Source organism: Anopheles merus, chromosome 3L (assembly GCF_017562075.2).
Source record: "Anopheles merus strain MAF chromosome 3L, AmerM5.1, whole genome shotgun sequence".
Lineage (NCBI taxonomy): Eukaryota > Metazoa > Arthropoda > Insecta > Diptera > Culicidae > Anopheles > Anopheles merus.
The window spans coordinates 29,753,893-29,776,055 of NC_054085.1; the positions used below are offsets into that span (position 1 = coordinate 29,753,893).

At 46.8% G+C, this 22,163-nt stretch overlaps 1 protein-coding gene and 1 long non-coding RNA gene across 7 annotated transcripts in view; one reads left to right on the forward strand and one right to left on the reverse strand.

Annotated features, from left to right (window-relative positions):
- LOC121600391 (AH receptor-interacting protein-like) overlaps nt 1–22,163 on the forward strand; it is a 61,813-nt gene that overhangs the window by 20,982 nt on the left and 18,668 nt on the right. For 2 of the 6 annotated variants that reach the window (XM_041928935.1, XM_041928936.1), the window contains exons 3-4: nt 2,735–2,774; nt 14,685–15,268. Coding sequence is in view for 1 of the 6 variants with exons in the window: in XM_041928939.1 (XP_041784873.1) it covers nt 17,123–18,085 (963 nt within the window). In the remaining 5 variants the exon portion in view is untranslated. Of the gene's footprint in view, nt 1–2,734; nt 2,775–14,684; nt 15,269–17,109; nt 18,264–22,163 lie in introns of those variants that run through there. The other 4 variants (XM_041928939.1, XM_041928933.1, XM_041928938.1 and 1 more) reach the window with 4 other exon arrangements.
- On the reverse strand, nt 13,779–14,743 carry LOC121600395. The gene is made up of 3 exons (XR_006005812.1): nt 14,657–14,743; nt 14,342–14,572; nt 13,779–14,271 (listed from the first exon to the last, which is right to left on the reverse strand). It is a non-coding gene; the product is annotated as an uncharacterized LOC121600395 (long non-coding RNA).

Sequence of the window (22,163 nt, forward strand, 5' to 3'; positions counted from 1 at the left end):
TCGGTACCGGCCGGGCCGCGGGTCTGGTGATGAAGGCCGCGGCGATCCATTGACAACCAGCCAGCTGCTCGTCTGGATCGTCTCTCCAGGGGCGAGGGTGCAACATATCGGATAAGAAGGCGCCGGATTCTTCAGCACGCGGGAGATGTGCGTACTCTGCGGAGTGGCACTGGTGCCGGGCAGTCAATGGGTCGACCTACTTGATTTACACCAATTAACTTTCTCTTTTTCTCGGTGCTCTTCGTGTGTTCCCTCTCGCGCCTGTCTGAAGATGATGATGTTGTATCGCGAAAGTTTCGCTTCCACCTTTCCAGCCCTACTGGCCGATTGGTTTTGATGGAAGCGATCGTTCACCAGAGTTGACTTGGCATTGGACACTGGAAGTCATCGTAAGAGCGAACGTCATCCTGGTTCAACCGACTCTGTTTGGACGATTTCGAGAGACGGTTTTCAGCTGCTGGACAATAGGCATAATTTAATTATCACATTTACATTAGACACCTTGGCAGGAAGCAGAACCTCAGCATAGAAAAAGAAGATAGAGAGAGAGCACAGGTGTCCAAAAACGTTCCCAAATTTGGTAACCGGATAATCGCATTCTTCCTCCTTCCTCTCTATTTGGCCATACAAAACAGCACCCAGATACAGTGCTCCATTGAAATTTCGTAGCCCTTTTAGTAAGGTGCTATTTCACATTTCGTTTATTTTTTCGGACAGGGGTAATACATCCGACCCTTTCACGACCCAAACAACAGTACGTGTCCCGCAGTGCTGTTCATCCATTTAGCGTCAGTTAGCGTCAGCCGCCTATTATAATTCCCTCCAAGCCCTGTTCGGCTTGCTATCGGGGATGGATTGTGTGCCTTCTGGGTGGCTTTTCCCGGTAACAAAGGGTTCTACCAACGAAACGAGTTAGTACATGCACTCGATGGTTGGTACTAACACACTCCACACAACAACAGCTACTGCAACAATGCCACAATGACCCAGCGGGGCCGTTTTCCGGTCCGGGTGGTATCTTTTGGCACCTGGGTACAAGAATTGAATGCCGTTTGTGCGTGCGGTTTCCGCACAATCCACATCCACAAAACGGTGGGAAAACGCTGCGAGATAGGGTTGAATTGAAAACTGGAGCAAACATTCCAGCACATTCATCATCGTCATCTTCGTGTGGCTAAAAGGGGCACCTCATGCTCATCCATCCGCTCATCGGATAGTGCGCCTGAATCATTTCAACTTTCTTGCAAATTCATGAATCATTCCAATCTTCTGAGCCTTTCTTCAGCGAGAAGGTTCTAGCTGTTGAGGCCGTGATGTGGAAGATGCGATTACGCCATTATCGACTGATTATTCATCCTCCTCCTTCCATAATGGTGTTATTGCCACAGAGGCATTGCAATCGTTTAATCTCTCGATCTCTGTAGGTTCTACTCAGTTGACAAGTCTTATTTTTAGGCTACTCCTGCTTATCAGTGTCCAATAAAAAACTGCACAAAGGTTAATGGGGCCATAAAGCTGAGAATTACTGGACGGAAGCCAAAACATTCTACTTTACTTATGCAATCGGTTGACATACTTCTTCGCATGTTGCTTATCAATTTTATGCTGAGAGTTTGCCGCAAAAACGCGTGGAATAATCTGGATGGTTTACATTGACGCTTGATGTTGACATCACGTTGTTGACCCTGTAATAATAAGTGTCGTGTTTTTCCACAAAGTCTTCCATCACTCTGTGCTGGCGGCTGAGTTGTCGATGAAATTAATTTAAATTTAAATTAATCGATATAGCCTAGCACGCTTAATGGCACCACGGTCACCGGCGCACCACTATGGAGCCTCCCTTTTTGTGGCCAATCGGCACGGCGATCCCATCATCATCTTTTGCCTCTTCTCTATAATTTTAATCTTAAATACCATCCAGACCCGCGTGTGCCGGTCGGACGGTGGTATTTTTCATTATACACATCGCTTATCACACCAGGCGGCTGCCCCGGGATTCATTCAACACAATACGGCAAAATGGTCCCATTAAGAGCTCCCTCCCCTGCTCTCTTTACCAGTGCTAGACACGATAGTGTATCTTCCTGCTAGTAGTATCCCCTTCACAGCGGGTTCCTGCCAGCCCCTCCAGGAAAGGGGCATCGATTTATGGTCAAAGGTGGCACCCGTGTCGGTGGCTTCCTCACGAAACAGAGGACTCCCGAGAGATGGGTTGCACGGGACGGGGAATGGTAGACACTCGGTACAGATGCGAACCGGGCGATAGCCGACCCAAGAACCAGACGTGTTCAAGCGAAGCAAACACTCACACAACTCCCCTCTACTGTGAAGGGCTCTGAAACATTACCTTCTGAACTTCATAACATAAAGTAATTCGCCCCTCTTTGCGGATCGGTCCCAACATGCCGCTCGTTGGTTCCTATCGCGGTACAATCAATCTCGAACGAGAATGCAAACAATTGACGATGTAAAGAAAATTCCAATCGAAAGGGCGCAAATACACAGAAGAGATGAGTGGTTAGTGAAATTCTTTATCGCAATTTTTGTGGCCAAGATAAATGGATGCCTGTGGGCTAAATGTATGCCGAAGCAAACATTTACCAAAGGCGCTTTATTCGAACTATTGAGGGGTAGCAACACAAACATTGATTCTTTGTAAAGAGGTTATTCTACATTCGTTGAGCTCTTTGGTGTAATATGCTTTAAAAGTACGTATTTTTTCTTCTCTTTTTAGATAATCCAGTTTCTCTGAAGTGGATTCTGCTCAGGAATAGGTAAATATTTGACAACACCGTGCTTCATATCGTACAAAAGATTTTCAATATTTATCTAACCAAACCGCGCTCTTCGTTGGTTTTGTCGCATTCTACCAGCAATTTATCTGCTTTTTTAATCTTTTTCTGGCCTGGTCATGACAAAATCAGAACATCTGCACAATAAAAACCTGACATTGACATACATAGAAATGTAACACCGGCGTGAATGTCTGGTGGCGTGAACAGTGTGACTCCGTAGAAGGGAAGTCCCAGCCCCATCGGTGGTCAACACGAGCGAATGATAAAAATCATTGCTTTGCTCAATTTGCCTGCGCCATTAGGATCTTTGCGAGGGCCGTTTGGTCAAACGGTCGTCAGAATAGCCCGTCAAATGAATATGGTGGCACCATTCCGCTCCGAACGGGCTGAGACTGCAGTGCAGCTTGATTTGATAAAATCGGACAAACAAATTCATACCAAAAATGTGTGAGCAATTGACCATTGGGAATGGGATTCTGGCACGACTTGCGACTAGAAAGACTCGAACAGATTTTGGCTTGTGTTGCTGGGTATCTCCCGATCTTGGTGACGCTGTAAGATGTCCATAACAGTGCAAAAGCGTACAATCTTCCCATCTTTGTCGGGGATTTCGGAATCTCATTGAGATGTTGACGGCTGCTGATGAGTGTTGCTGATACTCTGGTGGACAAATTTTAAAGCCAATGCTACTCCATCTGGAAGAGATCTTTGAACTCCGTTTTTCACAAAACGATAACTAGTGCCCGATTGATCGATCATATGGTAATGTTCCATGGTAAACTGTGTTGCCTTATTTCACAGTCACACGAACTGCTGGATACACTGTGGTCTGTTGAGATGGGGAGGGATTATAAACTGATAAAAATATGCACCAGTCGTGTCAGCAAAACAGTGAACGACGGTGGCTTGCGATACACGGGCGCTTTCCCATTCGAAATCGAGTTAAAGTTTTATGATTCAACAATTAAATCAATAGTTCAACCGGAACGAACGATAAAGACGGAGAGCGAAACCAACCCCCGAGGGGCATGTGTGGGTGCCAACATGTACCGTGTGCTGTATTATGCAAGCCCTTGCGTACGGACCAGCTGTCTGTGGTCTGTGGTCGCTTGCTCGCTTCCTCAGAAACACACCCCCTAGATACTGTTCCCGCTGCTGTGTGCAACATAAATCATACATTTAATACCACAACCCCTCGGCACCAAATCCAAATCCGTTGTAGCTGCGACGGACCGTCAGTCGAGACGCTCGCTTGCGCTTGCCTGGCGTCCTCTTTGCTTGCTGTGCTGTGTGTCGAAACTCTCACCCCCAAGAACGCAAGACATCCTCCGTTTATGTCTCAGTTTAAATTGCTGACCAAAGAAGACGTTTGCGTAATGTGTTTCGTTGTAGCAACGGTTCGTTCTTACACTGCCTACCCGCTCTCCCCGTTCGAGTCGAGTCGTCCATGAGGATCTGTTGTGGACAGGATTGTGGTTTACCCTGGACATACAACGGAGCCGTGTTGTGTTGCAGTTTGCATTCCACCATACATCCAGCCCAATGCGTTCGACTTCGGGACGTCGAGCACACTCACATCGGGGGCTTAACACTTTCGACTTTGATGACAAATAAATTCAAACCTAAATTGAAGTCAATTGTTTATGTGCGCGTATGAAGTGTGTGCGCAAATACGCTCTTGATAGACCTTCCCCTGCCTGCCCGGGCTCTTGCCGCTCGAGCGGCCGGTTGGCGCATTTTATTGTCAGGCGCACCGGTCATATCGCATGAATGTGTCGGGGTGTGTGTATTGTGTACCCGGGACCGGTTCTAAATTGTAGCTTGTGTCCTCAACCTACCTCTCGGATGCGTACGTAATCGCGCTCCGGCTCGTAACTTGTCAGCACATCAACTCGTCGAAACCTGGAGTAGGTTCTGCAGGTTGTTGTCTGACGCAGGAATTGGTGACGGTTGTTCATTTACATGTGCAAGCGACCAGTTTAATCGAGATTGGTCACACTCGATTCGTTCCTTGTTCCTCTTCTTCAACAACTCTGGGTAGTGGATTAGAAGATTAGGGCCATTTTGGGGCGTGGATTCTTGGAATCTTGGGCAAAGCCGGTAGTGACAACTTGTTGAGCAGATTCTGTTTGTTAAAATGAATAATATCAATCGATTGCTAAATAACAAAGTTAACTGTTGACACCATTACCTTCAAGTTAAGTACAAAATACGAACCAAACACCTATTCCATCACCACCACACATCAGTAATAGATTCTTAGTTAAAGAATAATTTGTCTTACTTTCAAATCATTCAACAAACATCGGTCAACATTTGCCGGAAACACAAGAGCAAAGAGCACACACACGCAATGTAACACTTAACTTCTTCCGACTGTCCCTCAGAAACCCCAACAAACACAGTTACGCTTTTATTTCCCACCCTGCCGTCACGAAATTCGGGCCTTAAGGTGCTTGCGGGTGCCGAAAATGGGAAAGAAATGGAAATAAATTACAATTCAATTAACACCAATTGCTACGGTCGCGCTAACCTTCACCAAAGCACCGGAATACAGGGCCCTTTGCACTTTAGAGGTCAGCGGTCAAAACCGACCGGAACATTCATCAAACTGTCACCGGTTTTGTCACGCGTCCAACGGGGGAGTTGGAATCGTTTTTTGGGGCCACGAAATAGTTCCACCAACGAAAAACAATGTATAAAAGTACAGTAAACTCCGCAATTCGCATTAGTTGTGACAGCACGATGAAAGCTACTCCCGAAAGGTGTATTTCTGATAAGCGGTTCGTTTGTCCAACGGTTAAAAGCTTGTCCAACCTGTCAAGCGAAACAGCACACAACACATACATATTTTTGCCATCAATCTGGCACTTTCTGGTGGTTTTATCAATTTGCTTCTTATTAGATATTCAACGAAGTGGAAATGTTTGTTTACTCGGTATCTGATAACATTTGAACACGTTCCAGGTGGTGCCAAAAATGCTTGATATTGAATGCAGACAGGGTAGGAGACAACTCCCCCGATGTATAAGCGGTTCGTTGATTCGTTGCATCTAACGATTTTAGCTGAACCTTTTCGCCCACAAGTTCCACCGGTTTAATGTAAATCCATTCTCATCCATCAAATCAATCACTGTCAATTCGGGAACTCTCTTTCTCCTCTGCGCGCCCCGTACGCAGGAAACCGGTTCCACCACCATCCTTCGCTAATCTGATCGGGGTCCCGCCCAGAATTTAACCTTTCTCCTTCCCAATATCCCAATAGTGTGTGTATGTGTGTGTCGTTCTGTCAAATGCTTAGATTCCCGCGTAATTTTCTATCCACTGTCAGACTTTTCGGGTCCAGCAGTGTGTCTGATGCGTGCAAACTTTCAGCCTAACGCTGGCTTTACGTTGAGGAGAGTACAGTTTTGGGGCTCCGTTAGCCGGATGAATACGGGCAGTCAGACAGAGCCTCGAAGCCAGTATTAGCCAGCGACCATTAGTGAGCTTTTGGGGGAAAGAGGAAATAGCGTCAGCGGACAAAAATCTGGAGCACAACTCGTTAATGCGTCGGCTCCGAACGGTGGTTGACGTCGGCGCTGCGGACACTTAAGTGATTTGTGATGCTTTTTTCCGTTGGTAGTATTCAGAGCCGCTTGTACAATGACCGGTGCTATAATGGAATAACCGAGCGGAACTTGCATTTCTTCAGCATACCTCCAGAGCGACGGTACTACAGCATTGCAACATACCATCTCATGCTGCTTCAAAAACCTGTAGTATAGAGTCTCTGGAAAAAATATAATAAACTTTTTTGTCTGGCCGGAAACTGTTCCGACATTGTTGTTATGTCGTTGTTGTATAGTTCTGTCGATTGGGGACCGACCCTGGTCCTACGGAGCTCTCTTCCTGTTTGTGCTTTAACATGCTTCTCCTTCTCCTTTCTTCGCTTTCTTGCCCTCTTCTACGGAGAGTGCAGACAAAATTACATTAAAGAAAAACTAAAAGAAAAGGAAGCATAAAACATAAAGCCCGTTGACTAATAACCACGACACTTTTCCTAACGGTTTTAATTTAGATTATCATTTCCTTCAGGCAGAACCCAAGACCCCGCCTGGCTGTTGACAAAACGATCGAGTCTGGTTTTTTCCCACACACACACGCTGTCCGAATACAGAGTCCCAACGGTCCGAATCATCCCGCCTGTTCTACCGGTTATGGTTGAATTATTTCTTCGATTAGATCATCTCCCCAAGTAGACACCTGTCCCTTCGACCAACGTGTCTAGATTGTTGTCTGCACTTTTGCGCAACGGAAGTGGTCGTCCAACGTACGTTCTTCTGTGGTCATGTTATTCATCCGTCAAAATTGAGCCGCGTCCACAACACGCCGCATCAAGTGTTAATTTATGCATGCAAGCAACACTCGAGCGCGCGCGAGCACACAAACATAACACGCTTTGCTTGCCTTGCTACCCATGAGCCCAGCATGGCATATGAAATGAGTTTGAATGCGATTCGGTAAACATGGAATATCACTTTCCGATAGCTTAATGAGCGAAGGTGCGACTAGCATTTTTATGTCGTTCGCTGCAAACTTCGTTCGTCGACAAAGTATTTAACTACTTCATTAGGGACAACATAGTCGCACAGTGTCGGGGGCAAGGTGTTGCTGCCAGCGAAGAGGTTGAGCGAGAGAAAGGTTATTTATCTGGGCATGGCCTTAATTACCTCGTCACGGGCATGGATTGAATTTCCCGGTTTGATGATTAAAGGTTGGAAAAGGCTTACAGAAGACTCTTGTGGTTGTGGGGTTAGTAAATACATAATTGAATTTGAAGAGAACTCCTACATCAAAGGCTGTAAAGCGCTGGTAAACTACCGCAGTCAATTCAGTATCACTTCTTTATTGTAATCCATTTCCATACGCTTCTGCCACGCCACCTCAATTCCATTTAAATTAAGATCTTCAAAACGATATCTTCATTATCAACACCATCCCTGTTCGTTTAAGCTAAATTATTCATAGCAAAGCTTGGGATCACAAATACGATAAAATTATAAGTATAATTTAGGCACAAACAACCTTTCTTCTTTTTGGTGTGCCGGGTTAGCTCCCTCGTCTCGAAAAGCTGCACTTAGAATTGGTCCCAGGAAATTCCCCTTTTGTAAATCATCAAATTATCCCCGGCGAGCAAATTATGAGCAATTTATGCTCATCCGTGTTGTGTTTTTCCGTACCATTCTATGCCCATCAACCCTTAAACCAATCCAATAGAAACGGTTACGCATTGTGGCGGACGAGGGAAAGGCCCAAAAACTGGGTTCACCCAGGGTGGCTAGTTCTTGCGAGTGACCATTTCCCTTCGCCTGCTTCCGGTCGAAAAGGTCGTGACCCACTGGCAGTAGTTTTGCTGTTTTCTGGTGCGTGTTGTCCCTTTCTCCTTTCTCTTTGAAGAGGCTCGCAAGTTGTGCCTGTTCTTGCTGCTGTCCCGCTGGTCAACCCACATACAGCCGTCCGCTAGAACACGTTTATGCTGATGAAACCAGCACCATTTAAGGAAGTGAGCGTGTGGTGTGTAAGGCGTCAATTTCGAATGGAGAAACCGGCCGAATGCGCCCACGTGCAATATACGTTGACGATGCCGAATGCGCGGGTCTTCGTTTGTGGTGAATTCGAGCTGATTGTTTATTGACGCAGTCAATTTGACCGTAAGCAAACAGGACAGAAACGATAAAGTTCCATCTGTTGCTGTGGAAGTTGTCATGCGCATCTTCAGAACTAGTGATGCTTCCATATCCCCATCGGATTGCCGGAGAAGCGATGTCACGATTGTGTAAGAAGAATTTGAATATTAAATCACCCTAGCACACAGGCTGTTTAGTATGTGTGGTTGCTTGAATCCGCTAGCCTCTAAATCCAGTGTCTTTTTCACCCACACTTGTCAGGCAGAACAGGCAAACCGTTAAACGTGCCCAATGGAAGATTAGCCGGATTTTGGAGATAGTGAAAGTGAGTGCGTGCAGCAAACGTTCCCGTTTGCTGCAGCACACATAAACCTACCAGTTTGGGTTGGGGCCGCTCAGCGCTATAAAAAGAATCAGATCAGAAATGCTTCACTTCCTTTTCGTCAGGTTGCTGAGGTCTTACCGAGTGGAGGAATTGAACTTTATTGCCCTCATTGACGTTGCACAAACTCGGGCGTAAATTCCTCATGATGTGAAAAAAAGATGACGCTTAAAAATGTCCTTGAGTGCTATAAAAATGTAAACCAACATTCCAGGAACAATCCCTGTACGAAGCGACGAAGCGTCGAATTCCTCCCGGAATGTCCCGTAAAGACGACAAAAAATGTAATCGTGCTTGTACCACGCAAAAAGCATGGAATTATCCTACCCGAGCGTACAGAATTAAAACATTTCTCCCCGGCTGTGTTTGCTCTTCCATGATCCCTGGGTTTTTTCTGTTTACACGTTGATCCCTTATCTAATTTTCATTTATTATTTGCATGCTCTCTTAGCGCCTTTCCCGAACCTCACCACAAACCCTCAACGCAAACGTGTCGTTGGAATACCGATGCGGTGCGGTTTATTAGTCCTACTACGAACTCTTCTTCACCGGTCCCAAAAGGTTGAAACATTTTTATAACCATTTTAACACTTACGCAGCCCCTCTCCTAAAAGAGCACGATTCCTGTGGGTGTAGCATCTCCATGGAGTTTGAAGTGCCCTTACCGGTTTGCCAAAAATAAACCGGATTCATGCTGTGCGTTCCTGAGCTCAGGAATGGCAGAGTATGTTTACTGTTGGAATTGGGAACGGTGAGGCACACACCGGGCCGAAAAAAGGGTTCGTGTGAGCTTGTAAAGTTCATCCACCGTACGGTTCTCCTTCTCCGCAAGAGAAGTCAAACATTTTGGGGGTGGAATTTGAAGAGGATTTTCGGTTAAAAACTTTATCATCATGCAGCTAAACGGGCGGAGTGACACGACCGTTACAAATGCCACTCTTTGAAAAACTGTGGTTGAACTCTTGGAGCTCCAGATGATCTCCCGGTCGGTGAAGACTAACTGACCACAGACGTCCAAACTGGTGGAACAAAGTCTCCTGGGAATGGGAGTTCCTAGAGCTGCAATGCTTTTGAATATTAATTTCTCACACCTCATCAGCAAGCGGTCCGGCGTGAGTGTTCAGTTACATTCACCGCCCGTTATCTTTGCACCGTCATCAACAAGAGTTTGTTGCCGGTCCCAGCATCTGATCAGTCCTTTCACCGCAGTAGAACGTCGGATAGAACGTTCTCACAGAGTGTGTGTGTTTACACAAACAAACAAACGAGAAAAAACCATCCAAAGTGGGTAAATATTATCACGGTCAATATAGGTTGATAAATCAGACGATCAACAACTCGAGGTCACGGTGTGTGTGTCATGGTGGTCATCCTCGCGATACGAAGCGCTTCAACAAGCTGGCGTTGGATAAGGCGATGGGAATTATCATATCTTGATCAACGTTTCTCACGAGCCTTCGCTAGTTGGATTCGAGTCAACCTTTCGAACTGGACTGCATTATGTCAGACGCGTATCGACAGTTTGCTTTGATTTGTAATACAAGACGATTGAACGCAAGCAGCGGCACGACCAATAGAACCGATCAAATGTCAATTTTAATGGTGTGTTTTCTTTTTTGATAAGGAAAGCAAACTATGTGAGATTGTGCCTGTAACAGAACCGTAGCTTTCCATGTATGTCTTACCCTTTTGGTTAAATAATCAGTAACTGCATTTTCTCTATATTTCCTCCACTTTTAATGGACAAAGCGTTGCAGTTGAAACTGATTAATGGATACGACGCTCCCCATCGCGTCACACTTTGACAGGATTCTTTTTTAGAGGTAATTTATGTTCAACCAGTAATCCCTTAACCTAACTGAGCTTTTCTTTTTTCACTTTTGGTGGGCTCTTATTGAATTTGAAACCCTCACTTTGTCCACGCCCGCAAGTCGCAGAGCGATATAAATCATTACATTACCTCTCCAACAAGTGACAGCTCCGTTTTATTGTATCACCCTTTGGCAAAGCCATTGCTGCAGACTTTCACCACAAATGTACGTTTGGGCTTTTTTTTGTAAGCAAAGTGTAAGAAAAGTGTATGAATACATAAATTAATACCATTGAGAGAGAAGGCAAGAACGGATACAATTACGGCTAGGTGATGAAGAAGAAGGTACATTGTACAAGCAAGCAGCAAAAGCATAACGGCTTTACGAAAACCAAACATCCATCGCGTGGGTGGAAGGCATAAATTAATGCATCGTTGTTTTTGTGTTCTGTTAACCTTTTCCTGTTTTCGTACCCCGTTTCCACAAACCGGTAGAGGGAATGATCCTTCAATATTATTTTCCATTCCTTTTCAGTATTCAACAATTCGTTATCCTTCCATTTCCGAATGGATATTACCTTCGTTTTTGTTTTTTGCAGGAAAGCCCACAAACGCCTACAAATGGATTTATGACAGAAGAGAGACACACTTTTACTGATATTATACTCCTCAATCCTATTTCCTGTGAAGCCTTTCCTGGCGTTAATGGTATCTATTGGGTCGTGTTGGTTTTTTTTATGCTGTGCGCGGTTATTTTTATCACAATCATCAGCAAACTCTTCGTCGTCATCTGCTTGGGACATCTCGTCCTGTATATCTACTAAAAGCACTATCCCAGTACCTGGTTACCGCTGACGTCAGTGACCCATTATTTCCCCCTTGCCAGAACCGAATGACCTTGTACGTCAAGCTGCTGCTCCAGCCGCAACGTTCGACAGGACGTAGTAGCAGTAGTAGTTGTTGGCGCCCCGGTTGGCCCAACCTTTACCAGCTCGGGCTGGCGCCAGCAAGGCTTGTGTGTACATAAATAAACCAGCCCTGCACGACGCACACTGTGCACACCATGCACAGAGTGGTGTCATGTCATGCATTTTCTGCCGGGTAATGCTCGCTAACAGCAACGACCAACACCGAGTGTTGCCATGGTCCCTGGCAGTGCTATTGTAATGCATCATCATGATGCAATTGCAACTGCTCACTGCAGCGCTGTCGAAGCGGTTGATGGTGAAATTGAGGTTAGGCTAATAATGGGATGAATATCACTGGGCCGGCGAGCCGAGGTGCCTTTTTTTGTCTGCTTCTGTGAATGGTCTTACGACGACTAACTACATTTTCTCCACCCAGAATGCATTAATCAGATATTTTAAGATGCACTTTAAATGATGATGACCGTCCACCTCCGTGGAGAGCTCCCTGTGATGCCATTCCTTGCTAAATGTCATCAAGAACTCGTACGCGGGTCGTAAATTAATAAAACAGCAGCATTGCTGCAGTGTGCTGTGTCTACCTTTCTGCGATAAAGCAGTTTGAACTTATCATTCAGCTTCTTTGGCGTTGATCGCTGGCTCACACTGCAACTCTCGAGCTCCTTCTCCTGCAGATCTAATTAATGCAAGAATTTATTAGTTCAGTGGCCGTCAACGCCCTTCCCGCGATCGGCTGTCAGTGGTGCGGTGGGGTAAACCGCATGCTACGCCATCATTTGACTTCAGTAATTGCATCGCAACTGCAAATCGCAGCCAGGAAAGCAGCGAAGCCCTCCTTCGCTCAGGAAATTCAAAGAATGCTTCGCAAATAGCGCAACCTCAACTCGCTTCGTATGCTCAATGACACAGTGAGAACTGCGCACTGTGAAGGAAGTGTGTGGTGGCCATGTTATTAACGGGAGTAGCACCGAGTGGCCTCGGTGTAATGGAAATAATTCCACTTAACCTCGACTACCAACGCCGCCGCGTCCAACGGCTGTTGGCGAGTGTGCAAGGGATAATTTAAAGCGTAATTTTATCACATCATCTATCGATAAACGGATCACTCGGAGCAATTGCTCCGGAATGAGGACGGGTGGTGTTCCTTCTTCACACAAATGCTTTAACTAATGTCCGTTGTACGCTTGGTACAAATTGTTCCAGAGCTTGCGCGAGAACGATTACGAAGCGGCCACAATCTGCACTACAGACGGTATGTGAAGAAAAAGTAGTTGCAATTTAGAGCATCAGATCAGGCGGCGAAGCGTGGAGGATAAGATATGAGAAATGAGACTAGAGCCAAACGACCTCGACCAAATTAAGGCCCCGTCGGATTGCAACTAGGTTTCAGTTTTGCCTGCCGTTACCACCGCTCCGCCGAACTCCCCTGGAACGATTCCGATGATGTCATAATCCAGCGCAAAACGCACAAGTCGTACTCGTTTATCTGCTCATGCATATTGGCCCATTTGAGTTTGTCTTGTTTTTTTTTTGCATCTCTAGGTGTGTGACTATTTCTTATGCACTCACACTGGCAACGGTGCTCTTGGGCCGCAAAACGATCTGGGACAACATTGGTGCGGCATTTCAATTAATTCAAATGACCGAACCTTGCACCCGGGTTATGCAGCATTGAAAGAAACCATGAACATACGCTGCAGGCTCGTAGCATCGAGCCTTGCGTGTCACCAGGCAGAGCATTCACTTCCGGCTACCGGGGTGGCCATACGACGTCTAGGCGTCACACCGAGGTCACCCAACCTCATCTTCCTTTCTGTGCGGTGTCAACTTCTGGAGCAAATCCTGCCCAACGATTGCATGCATGCATGCATACATTGGATGTTCTCTTTCTCTCGTTCTCTTTAACCCCTCAGACATGACATGTATGCAGGCATGCATGACCTCACCGCCCAGAATGCATTTCATTTGATTTGCTACCGTGCCACTACCCCGGGTTAGTATTAAAATGCAACCACACCAATTTGGATCGATGGCTCATTAGCATAATGACCGTACCGTGGTGTTGGTGGCAATGGCGCACCAAATGAATGGTGGTTTGACGCTTGGCATCATCGGTTTGTACTGGGGCTGTCGATGCCATGCAGGGTCACCGATGGATGTTTACCTCTGAACATCTGTGTTCCTGCTGGGCTTTCGGATTGGTATTCGGATTGGCATTCTGTTTGATATTCATTCCCCGATAAGCATTGGAAAATTCATTCCCATGGTTTATTCACTGCGAGGGACGCGAGGTCATCCGGTTGTAGCATACGCCATCGACAACTCTAATTACAATAAACAAACAAAGCACTGACTGCAATGCAACTGTTATAATACGTCTGTGCTAGCTAGAATCGTCGAAACAGATGCAGAATTCTATTAGCAAATAGTTTGCAAAGTGCTTCAATAGAGATCAATTTGCATACTGAACCATCAACTCCACTAATCAAGCCTAGAGGCTTACGTACAGGGTGCCTCGAATTACGCACGAATCTCGCTTTTGCTGCTGCTGCTGTTGCGCTCTTCGCTAAGCTCCACGGCACCAGAGCAATGACTGATTTATTGCCCTATAATTCACATTTTCAACACCGCACTGCCAGCGGGTGGTGATGTTACTGCCTTCTTCTCCACGACCACGGGAACGAATCACCTGGGAGGAGAATACATCAGAATCTTCAACTTCCTGTAGGTGCCCAGTTACCGAACCAATCAATTCGAACCTCGAAAGGAAATTGCTTCATCTAGCCTTTTACCGCCGGAAAACCCGTTCAACCAGAACCATTGGTTCTTTTCCGCCGCTGTTCGCCGCGCGCGAGAACTCAGCGGAGAAGTTCTTGGCGTGCTGGAATCGTTCGCAGAACCATTCGCTGGCACAGTGCAGGAACCACCTGTAGCTACTTGCCTAAGCTGTGTGTCTGTGAGAGTCCCATGGGGTGTGGGCCACAGTGTGTCTGTGGAAAAGGCAGAAAGGAAGGGAGTGGTAATTACTACTCATACGCTTCTCAGCCGTCTAATGATTGATCGTGCTGGCTCACTCTTCCACTTTGTTCCGTCTCGTTTCAGAGCTCCAGCTTACGCGTTAGGTGAATGCTGCGTCGACAGTGTGCGGTAATCCAACGGAGTGCGCTCGGGCTACTGCGATCGTGTGGTGTGTTTCATTCGTGCGTACAGCATTCGCGTGTGCGTGTTTCAGCCTCAATTCAAAACGAAACGAGCGGTAGTGGAAATGAAATTGTGCGGCTAATAGCTTGCGGATTTTGCCTCCACCAGCCATTACGACGGTTTTAAAGCAGATAAACAGTGCGTGTTTGGTTTGAGTTTCCTGAAGGAAAGATAAAAGATACCCATCGTGAAGTTTGTCAGCTTTTGAAGTGATGTCCCAGTAGACAGGTGCCCTGTTAACGAGCGCGTAGCTTACAAGCACCCGAAACAAGCACAACACGTGTGAAGTGTCTTACGAGTTTTTGAGCCAAAGTCCCGAAAACAAACGCCAGCATTGTAGTGTCAGCATCTTCTTGCGCATTGCCGGCTGTTGTTACGCATCGACGCCCGTACCAAGGCGCGCGCTTCCATCACCCATCAGAGCAAACGCGTCTAATGACGCGTCAGTCCAACGCAACAAGCGGAACGCGATCAAACTGAAGTGTGTGAGTAGTCATAAATGTTACTCGTCGTAGTTTTAGATTTATTCACCATCACTATTCCGCCCCGGTGACACGTGGCTGGTGCGAGAACCAATTACAAGACTGCTTTAGAATGCGGTGACGCGCGAGGAGGATCCGTTTAAAAATCGCTTCAAAACTCGGTCTTTATATTCTCCGAACTGAATCATTCAAGTGTATCCTGCTGATGATCCCTTTTTTGTATTATTCTCATAAGGGCGAACGCAGCTGTGACGGAAGATTTGTGCATTATCCCATTCGGTTGCTTGTTCTCTATTCTCGGTTCTTTGCACGATTGACATTCAGCCACTTGAAAAGCGTTCCGTAACATGCAACGCTACTTGTGAAAGTGTATCCACACCTTATGCTCACCGTTGGCTGGCTCGTTAAACGCTCTTTTAATAATGATAAAACGTTACGTTAAGTGGAAGCCACCTTCGGGACGGCAGATCTCATGCACACCGTCCTCTTTTTTGTCCAGAGTTCTGTGGAGTTCTTTTCTCTAACGTTTACGGCGATGACTCACGAAACCATCCAACGGTGCAGATCCTAGACGATAGAAGTTGTAACTATTCTAGTTGGTTGGTCTCTTTCGTCTAGCTGTTCTGTCTCCCCTTCTACCACACATTATCTTAATCGCCTTATCCGTAACAGTTAATCACAGTTCAGTCGCTTTCTATGCCTTTGCAACGGTTGTGAGAGGGTCTGCCATCTGCCATGACTAACTTTACCATCAAAATTGATTTATGCCCGTCGCTCACTGTCGGTACCGAGACACTCAGAGGACTTTCAGACTCGGATTCTATTGGATCCATCGCTCGGTTCGTCATTTCCATGCCTCTCCAATTAACGACACCGAACGAAAAACGAGCCCCGCCAGCGGGAGACATAGAGACCGGAAGCTTTCCTTCACTTCCTTCTCCGAACGGGCGGGAAGAACCAATTTAAATTCGATTCCAACCGAATAAACCACTTAGTGTTGGCGGCGTTACCCCAAAAACTCCGGGATTTAGAAACCCGAAAATAAACAAGACAATAAAACCACCCAAAACACAACCGAGCTGGCCGGCTGAGCCGAGGAAGCGGAAATCGTATGCATCCGTCTTTTCGGGAACTCGTCTACCACCAAGGGGGGTTACGAAGCGAGGTGTAACTTGATTAGAAACTTTTGCTTGTTCGAGAGAGATTGTCGGTACGGGAAGCAAACGAGTTCAAGGTCAATAGAATTAAGGGTGTGATGGATGGATGGTGAGGTTCTAGAGGTTTTAGACACTGACAGCCATACTGTAAGAATGTACGTGAAGTTCTTCCAGCAAGGGGCACAAGGGCAAAAAAGTTAACGACGAATTACCAGCATGTGTTTTTTTGGGGAAATATGTTTTTAGTTGTCATATGTTGTAAAGGGACACCCCGTCATAGCTGAGATTTAGGTTCCGATTTATTACACCCCAACAGATGGCGGATAAACCACAGCATCTATTAGTGTTTCCTCTGCAAACGTTCGTCTCTTACAAGCAGAGAAGTCAGGAAACTAATCCGATTTCTCGCAGCGTCTAATTTCCTCTGCAGTCCTAATTCCTTCGTCATTCATTTTACCCAAGAATCACGTCTCTTAGACGTCAGCTGAACTGCTGATGTGCCAGGGAAATTCCTCTTAACACGGACCATTAATAAAGCAGCAAGGAGGAGGAGATGCTTAGGGATCACTTCATTCTTGAATGCTCCAATAGCTAACGACCCGTTTGGGTTGGAGCAGCTCCACAGAATGCTTGATTGTGCCAATCCCCTAATGTAATGATGATGATGATCGTCCCTCCCCTGTACAGGCTCGAAGAAAGAATGGACTGCACCCTGCGCGATGCGCAAATTGTGAAAAACGTTGTGCATGTGGGCACCAAATTCATTCCTTTCCGGGTCGGTACGAAGGTAACGTTCCACTATGAGACGAGAAAGTGTGACGCCGAGCGAACATTGATCGACGAAAGCCGGACGCACCAGAAACCGATGGAGCTGGTGCTTGGGAAGCAGTTTAAGCTCGAGGTGTGGGAATCGATCGTGCAGCAGATGGGACTACACGAGGTGGCTCGATTTCGCTGTGACAAATCCCTTGTCCAGCAGTACCCGTTCGTGTCGAAAACGATCCGAGACGCACAGAAGCAACCGCAGGGAGGGAAGAGAAAGCACTGTTGTGGACTTACCTTTCAGAACGAGGGCACCGGCTATGGGGATCTGGATGAGCTGTTCATTCACCCGCAGGATCTCGAGTTCACGATCGAGATCCTATCGATCGAAAACCCAGACGAGTACGGAAAGGAAGCGTGGCAGCTGAGTGATGACGAAAAGCGAACCCTTGTTGGTCGATTGCGTGAACAAGGGAATGTCGCATACCGGGCAAACAATCTGACCGCGGCACGGGATGCTTACTCGTACGCAATCGGTATCATCGAACAACTGATGCTCAAGGAGAAGCCCAACGAACCGCAATGGATCGAGCTGGCCCAGATGAAGGTGCCGTTGCTGTTGAACCTCTCACAGTGCAAACTGCTAGAGCAGGATTGCTACCCCGTTATCGAGCATTGTACGGAGGTACTCAAGTACGATCCACAGTGCGTCAAGGGCCTGTATCGACGCGGAAAGGCACACGCCGCTGTCTGCAACTATGAGCAGGCCCGAAGCGACTTCCAGCGTGTGGCTGACCTGGACACGAGCCTTGGCACTGCCATGCGTAAAGAGCTGGCTAAGCTGGAGGACCAACAACGCCTTAAGGATGAGGATAGGATAAAGTATTGTAAGTTTTTCTAGCCTGATTCGTCTGGAATGTATGCATTTTTAACGATTCTAGCAATGCTACACTTAAAGTAAGGCAGCAGTTGCCTAGGGCTAGGGATATAAATAAATAATGGCAATTATCAGGATTATGAGCAAAAACCCCCTTACCAAAAACCAAAAACCTTCTTACCCGTGTTTCACCTTTCCTCTAGAGCCAAACATAGACAGTTTAAAACAAAGGAATGTATAAAATGACAGTACACTTAGTACCATTATGTCCACAGCAGTGGATGTCATTGAGATGACCACAACACGACGAAAACATCGCAGAACGATCCAAAACACAATTAACCCTTACTGCTGGAGTGTTTAAAAATCCACTTATTCCAAAATCATACCGGGAAGTATTCATTTTCACGTCAAAACGCAGTGAAAAATTAAACGCCTGTCTGTCCAGGACTGGATTTCTGGATTTGGGGGTAGGGTCGTACAGAGCTCCACTTGAAATGTCAACCGTGGAAATTATGAACCATGGAAACCAGGCACTGGTAAAAGATTTACGGCCCTCGGTCACGACCAGACAGACATTGGATTGGCGGTGGTCGTGTGGTCATAGGATTGCTTGTCCAGCCTTGCTGAACAACCATGTTATATCCATAGTTTAAGCCGCCCGCGAGAGTAGAGGGAGTTTTTTTGTTGATGTGTCGGGGGTGGATGGAAAATCCTTTCCCCGAAAAGGGCATTAAAAACACACGGGCTGAATGAGATTTCCTGCTCGCTTGATTATTAATAGACTTATCAATCGCGACTGCCTTTGAAGCGATGGGCGATTTAATTGATTGATGGAATTACTGTAAGGGCACGATTCAGCATAATAATCTCACGCTCACAGCTTCAAGCTCCAAATTCATCCTACCGTACCCATTTACTGACCAATCAAAATTCCATCTCCACCGTTACGGAACGGGACACTGGACACCAACAGCCTTTGTAATGTGCTTGCCCGAGCTGAGAACATTTCAACCAAACTCTGTCGTCAATCGACACTTGATGTGTGTAACCTTAGAACATCTCCCGGGAAGCGACCACCACTCAGGAAACCACTCAGACAATGCTGGGCAACAATCGGGCAACACTGCAGATGAAATATGACCAAGTGTTGCTTCCAGAAACGCATTCAAAATCGTGCCGGAGGCTGCATTTGCTACAACATTTCTATTTGTTTTCTCCTTTGCCGAGAATGACGCCTTAAAACGCCCTAAATCACCCAAACACGGAGCGCACGAATCACCGGAGCAGCCCTTTTCTCCGATTACGGCAGCTGGTGGTCATAAAGAGGCGGTAAGAGAGGGTGTGCCATTATGCATATAACCGCCGTCATTCAGCCCATAGCGCAGGATGCATTTAGAGTTGCTGCGAACTGTTGTGTGTGTTTGCTTTTGTACTTACCGGGGGAGACGCTTACACTGCAGCAAACGCACGCGCACGGGTCCGAGCAGGGTAGTAAAAATTAATTTTCAAATTTCAATTACATGTTCAAACAATGTAATACTACTGCCGCAGCAATGCCGCTGGTCGATGTGGTGGACAAAACAGGAAAAAGGCTAGCTCATTTCTGTTCTGTTTACATTTCACACTATCCATAGTTCAAACGGCGGATTACATTTCCCTTCCGTGGCCCGCGTGTGGAAACTTGAACCATCTCTAACCCATTACAAAACCCTCCTATACCGATTCCGACACGACGGCATTAACATTAACCTTCTCCCACTCGCACCGATTGTGTCCGACATTTTACGAAAAAATCGGAAAATAAAACCCTCCTTCTTCTGATATGAAATTTGATTCCTTTTCAACGAACGAAGCGGCATAACGTGCTCCGACCGGTGGCCTCGAGGGTCGAAGCTCTTAATTGCGTCCTCCGTCCATCCAACACACAGCGGCCGCTGCCGTACCATTATTTTACCTAACTCTGAAGCAAAAGCCGCCCTTAGCCGCCGCAGGGTAAATGAAGAAAATTAAATAGTTCCTGGCAGCGTCCGAGGATTCCAGAACGGGCTGTGTGCAACTGACCGTACCGCCGGCGCGTCAGTCGAGTGGCACGCGTACACATTCTTTCTTGCACACACCGGTGGATTAACGGTACCTCGTTAGGGTCCCGATTCATATCGTACACACGCGCGCTGGTAGGTTTCGAATCGCTGCAGGACCGCCCGGTGTGTGTGTTTGTGAGTACGGACCGGAACTTCCGTCCGAAAATGTACGAAGCCAAGGACGCCGCATTAGTAATGTTTCGTTTGATTTATTCAACCCCGCATTCGCGAGGTTGTGTATACCATCGGATTGGAAAACGAGCGGTTGGTGGTACCGGGATTTTTGGGACAGTTCCGGTCCCGCGGGACCAACTAATTCAATTAGACAAGTTAGAACTAAATTGGGCGCGTAGCGAGTGAGTTAAATAACCACCGCGCGCGGGTAGACCTGACCTTTGTCCAGCCGAATTCGTCAAACCCTGCAGGGGAAACGGAATGGAGGAAAAAAAGGAAGAGAAAACGGGAAGGTTAACACACCACGGGGGTGCGAAAATGATGAGCTTCCCGCTCGCTTTGCGCACGCTTCCAGTACCGAATTTTATTGCATTAGATTTCATAATGAAGCATGTCCTGGTACCCGCCCGCCAGCTGTTAGGGTTGTGAGAGGACACCATAACGAAATGGGTTTACTGCCCCTGCCGGCGGTCAACATATGTGTGTTGCCACCTAATTTGTGGACAATAAATATAGCTACCTAATTGATGGACCAACTGCTCTTCATGCCGACAAAAGGGGGATGCTTCGTATGCTTCGTTCGATACAGATCAAAGTACGCGGCAAAGGGGATGGCTGTTGGTACAGCAACAACGAGCAGCATCTCACGACACACGTGCGTCTGTCGGATTAACCAGAAATTATGTATATGCTTCTATTGACCTTCTGGTCGAACCTGGGTTTTGATGTGCCACGTTCCTCCATAAAACGGCAACGCGTCGGTAGAATATTAATATGACATCGTTACCCCGACCTAGCAGGATCTTCCAAGTGACCCACACACACAATCAGAGATGAAGAATACTGCCTAAAAGAGCAACAACGGACACCAAAAAAATCGTTCGATTCATCATAATCGAAAAACACAAAAATATGGACCACAAATCATTTTGTTCTCTCCTCCACCCTTTTCTGCACCATTCCAACGCGACGTTTATGTATGGACGGTATCGATCGAGCGAACCCTTCAATAGGCATCGGAGGAACACATCATTAGCATATCAATTTGTTCAACAAGGGATTTTATCTACAGCGCTCATTTCTCTTCCACGCCAAGATTTATGACGCATTCAATAACGCAGCTTCTCTTTGTCCGCGCAGCTCTGCTCCAACCAACTCCAACAAATTCATCAAAACTCGCCCGTCCGAAACATCGACAGCCGAAATCAAACTGTCCTGATCAATCCTGTGCTGACTTTCGCCTGGTCGCTGCTTCATTCCATAAATGGCGCCGATCTTCACGACGACAAGCACCGACAACTTCCCTCTTCTAGTCGATTGTTTTCTTGCGAGCGAGATCTTAAAAGCATTTGGGAAAGAGAAATTTACTAATTCTCCTTCTCCTCCTCCGCACGGCCTAACAGCGTTTCCGGCGGCAGATCTCATCGACCAGCTCCTCAATCCAGCGCATCCGGCTTTTACGAAGCTGCCGCTTAACCTTGCGCCGCCCTTTGACGCTGCGAAACCGTTCCTCGGCAATGTCCGAATAAGGTTGGAGCGTTGCATTGTACGGCACGTAGTCCATCGGTTCGGGTGGCACCATCGGGTCAAACAAGAGGTCACGCATCGCAGGCTTAGATTTGCGCGAGACTGCCGTAGGTTCCAAGGAATGGATAATCTTTTGTGGTTGAGCAAGACGTTCCTGTTCGGTTAGCTTTTGCCTCTCAGACTGCTCCTTGGTTTGCACTGTGCCGTCCAGTGGTCGTCCCTGGATGTGGGCACGAATCGGACTTTCGACACATTTCTGCACCAGCACCGGTATCCGTGGTACGCAGACTTTCGGCAGCTTTAGCTTTTCGATCTTC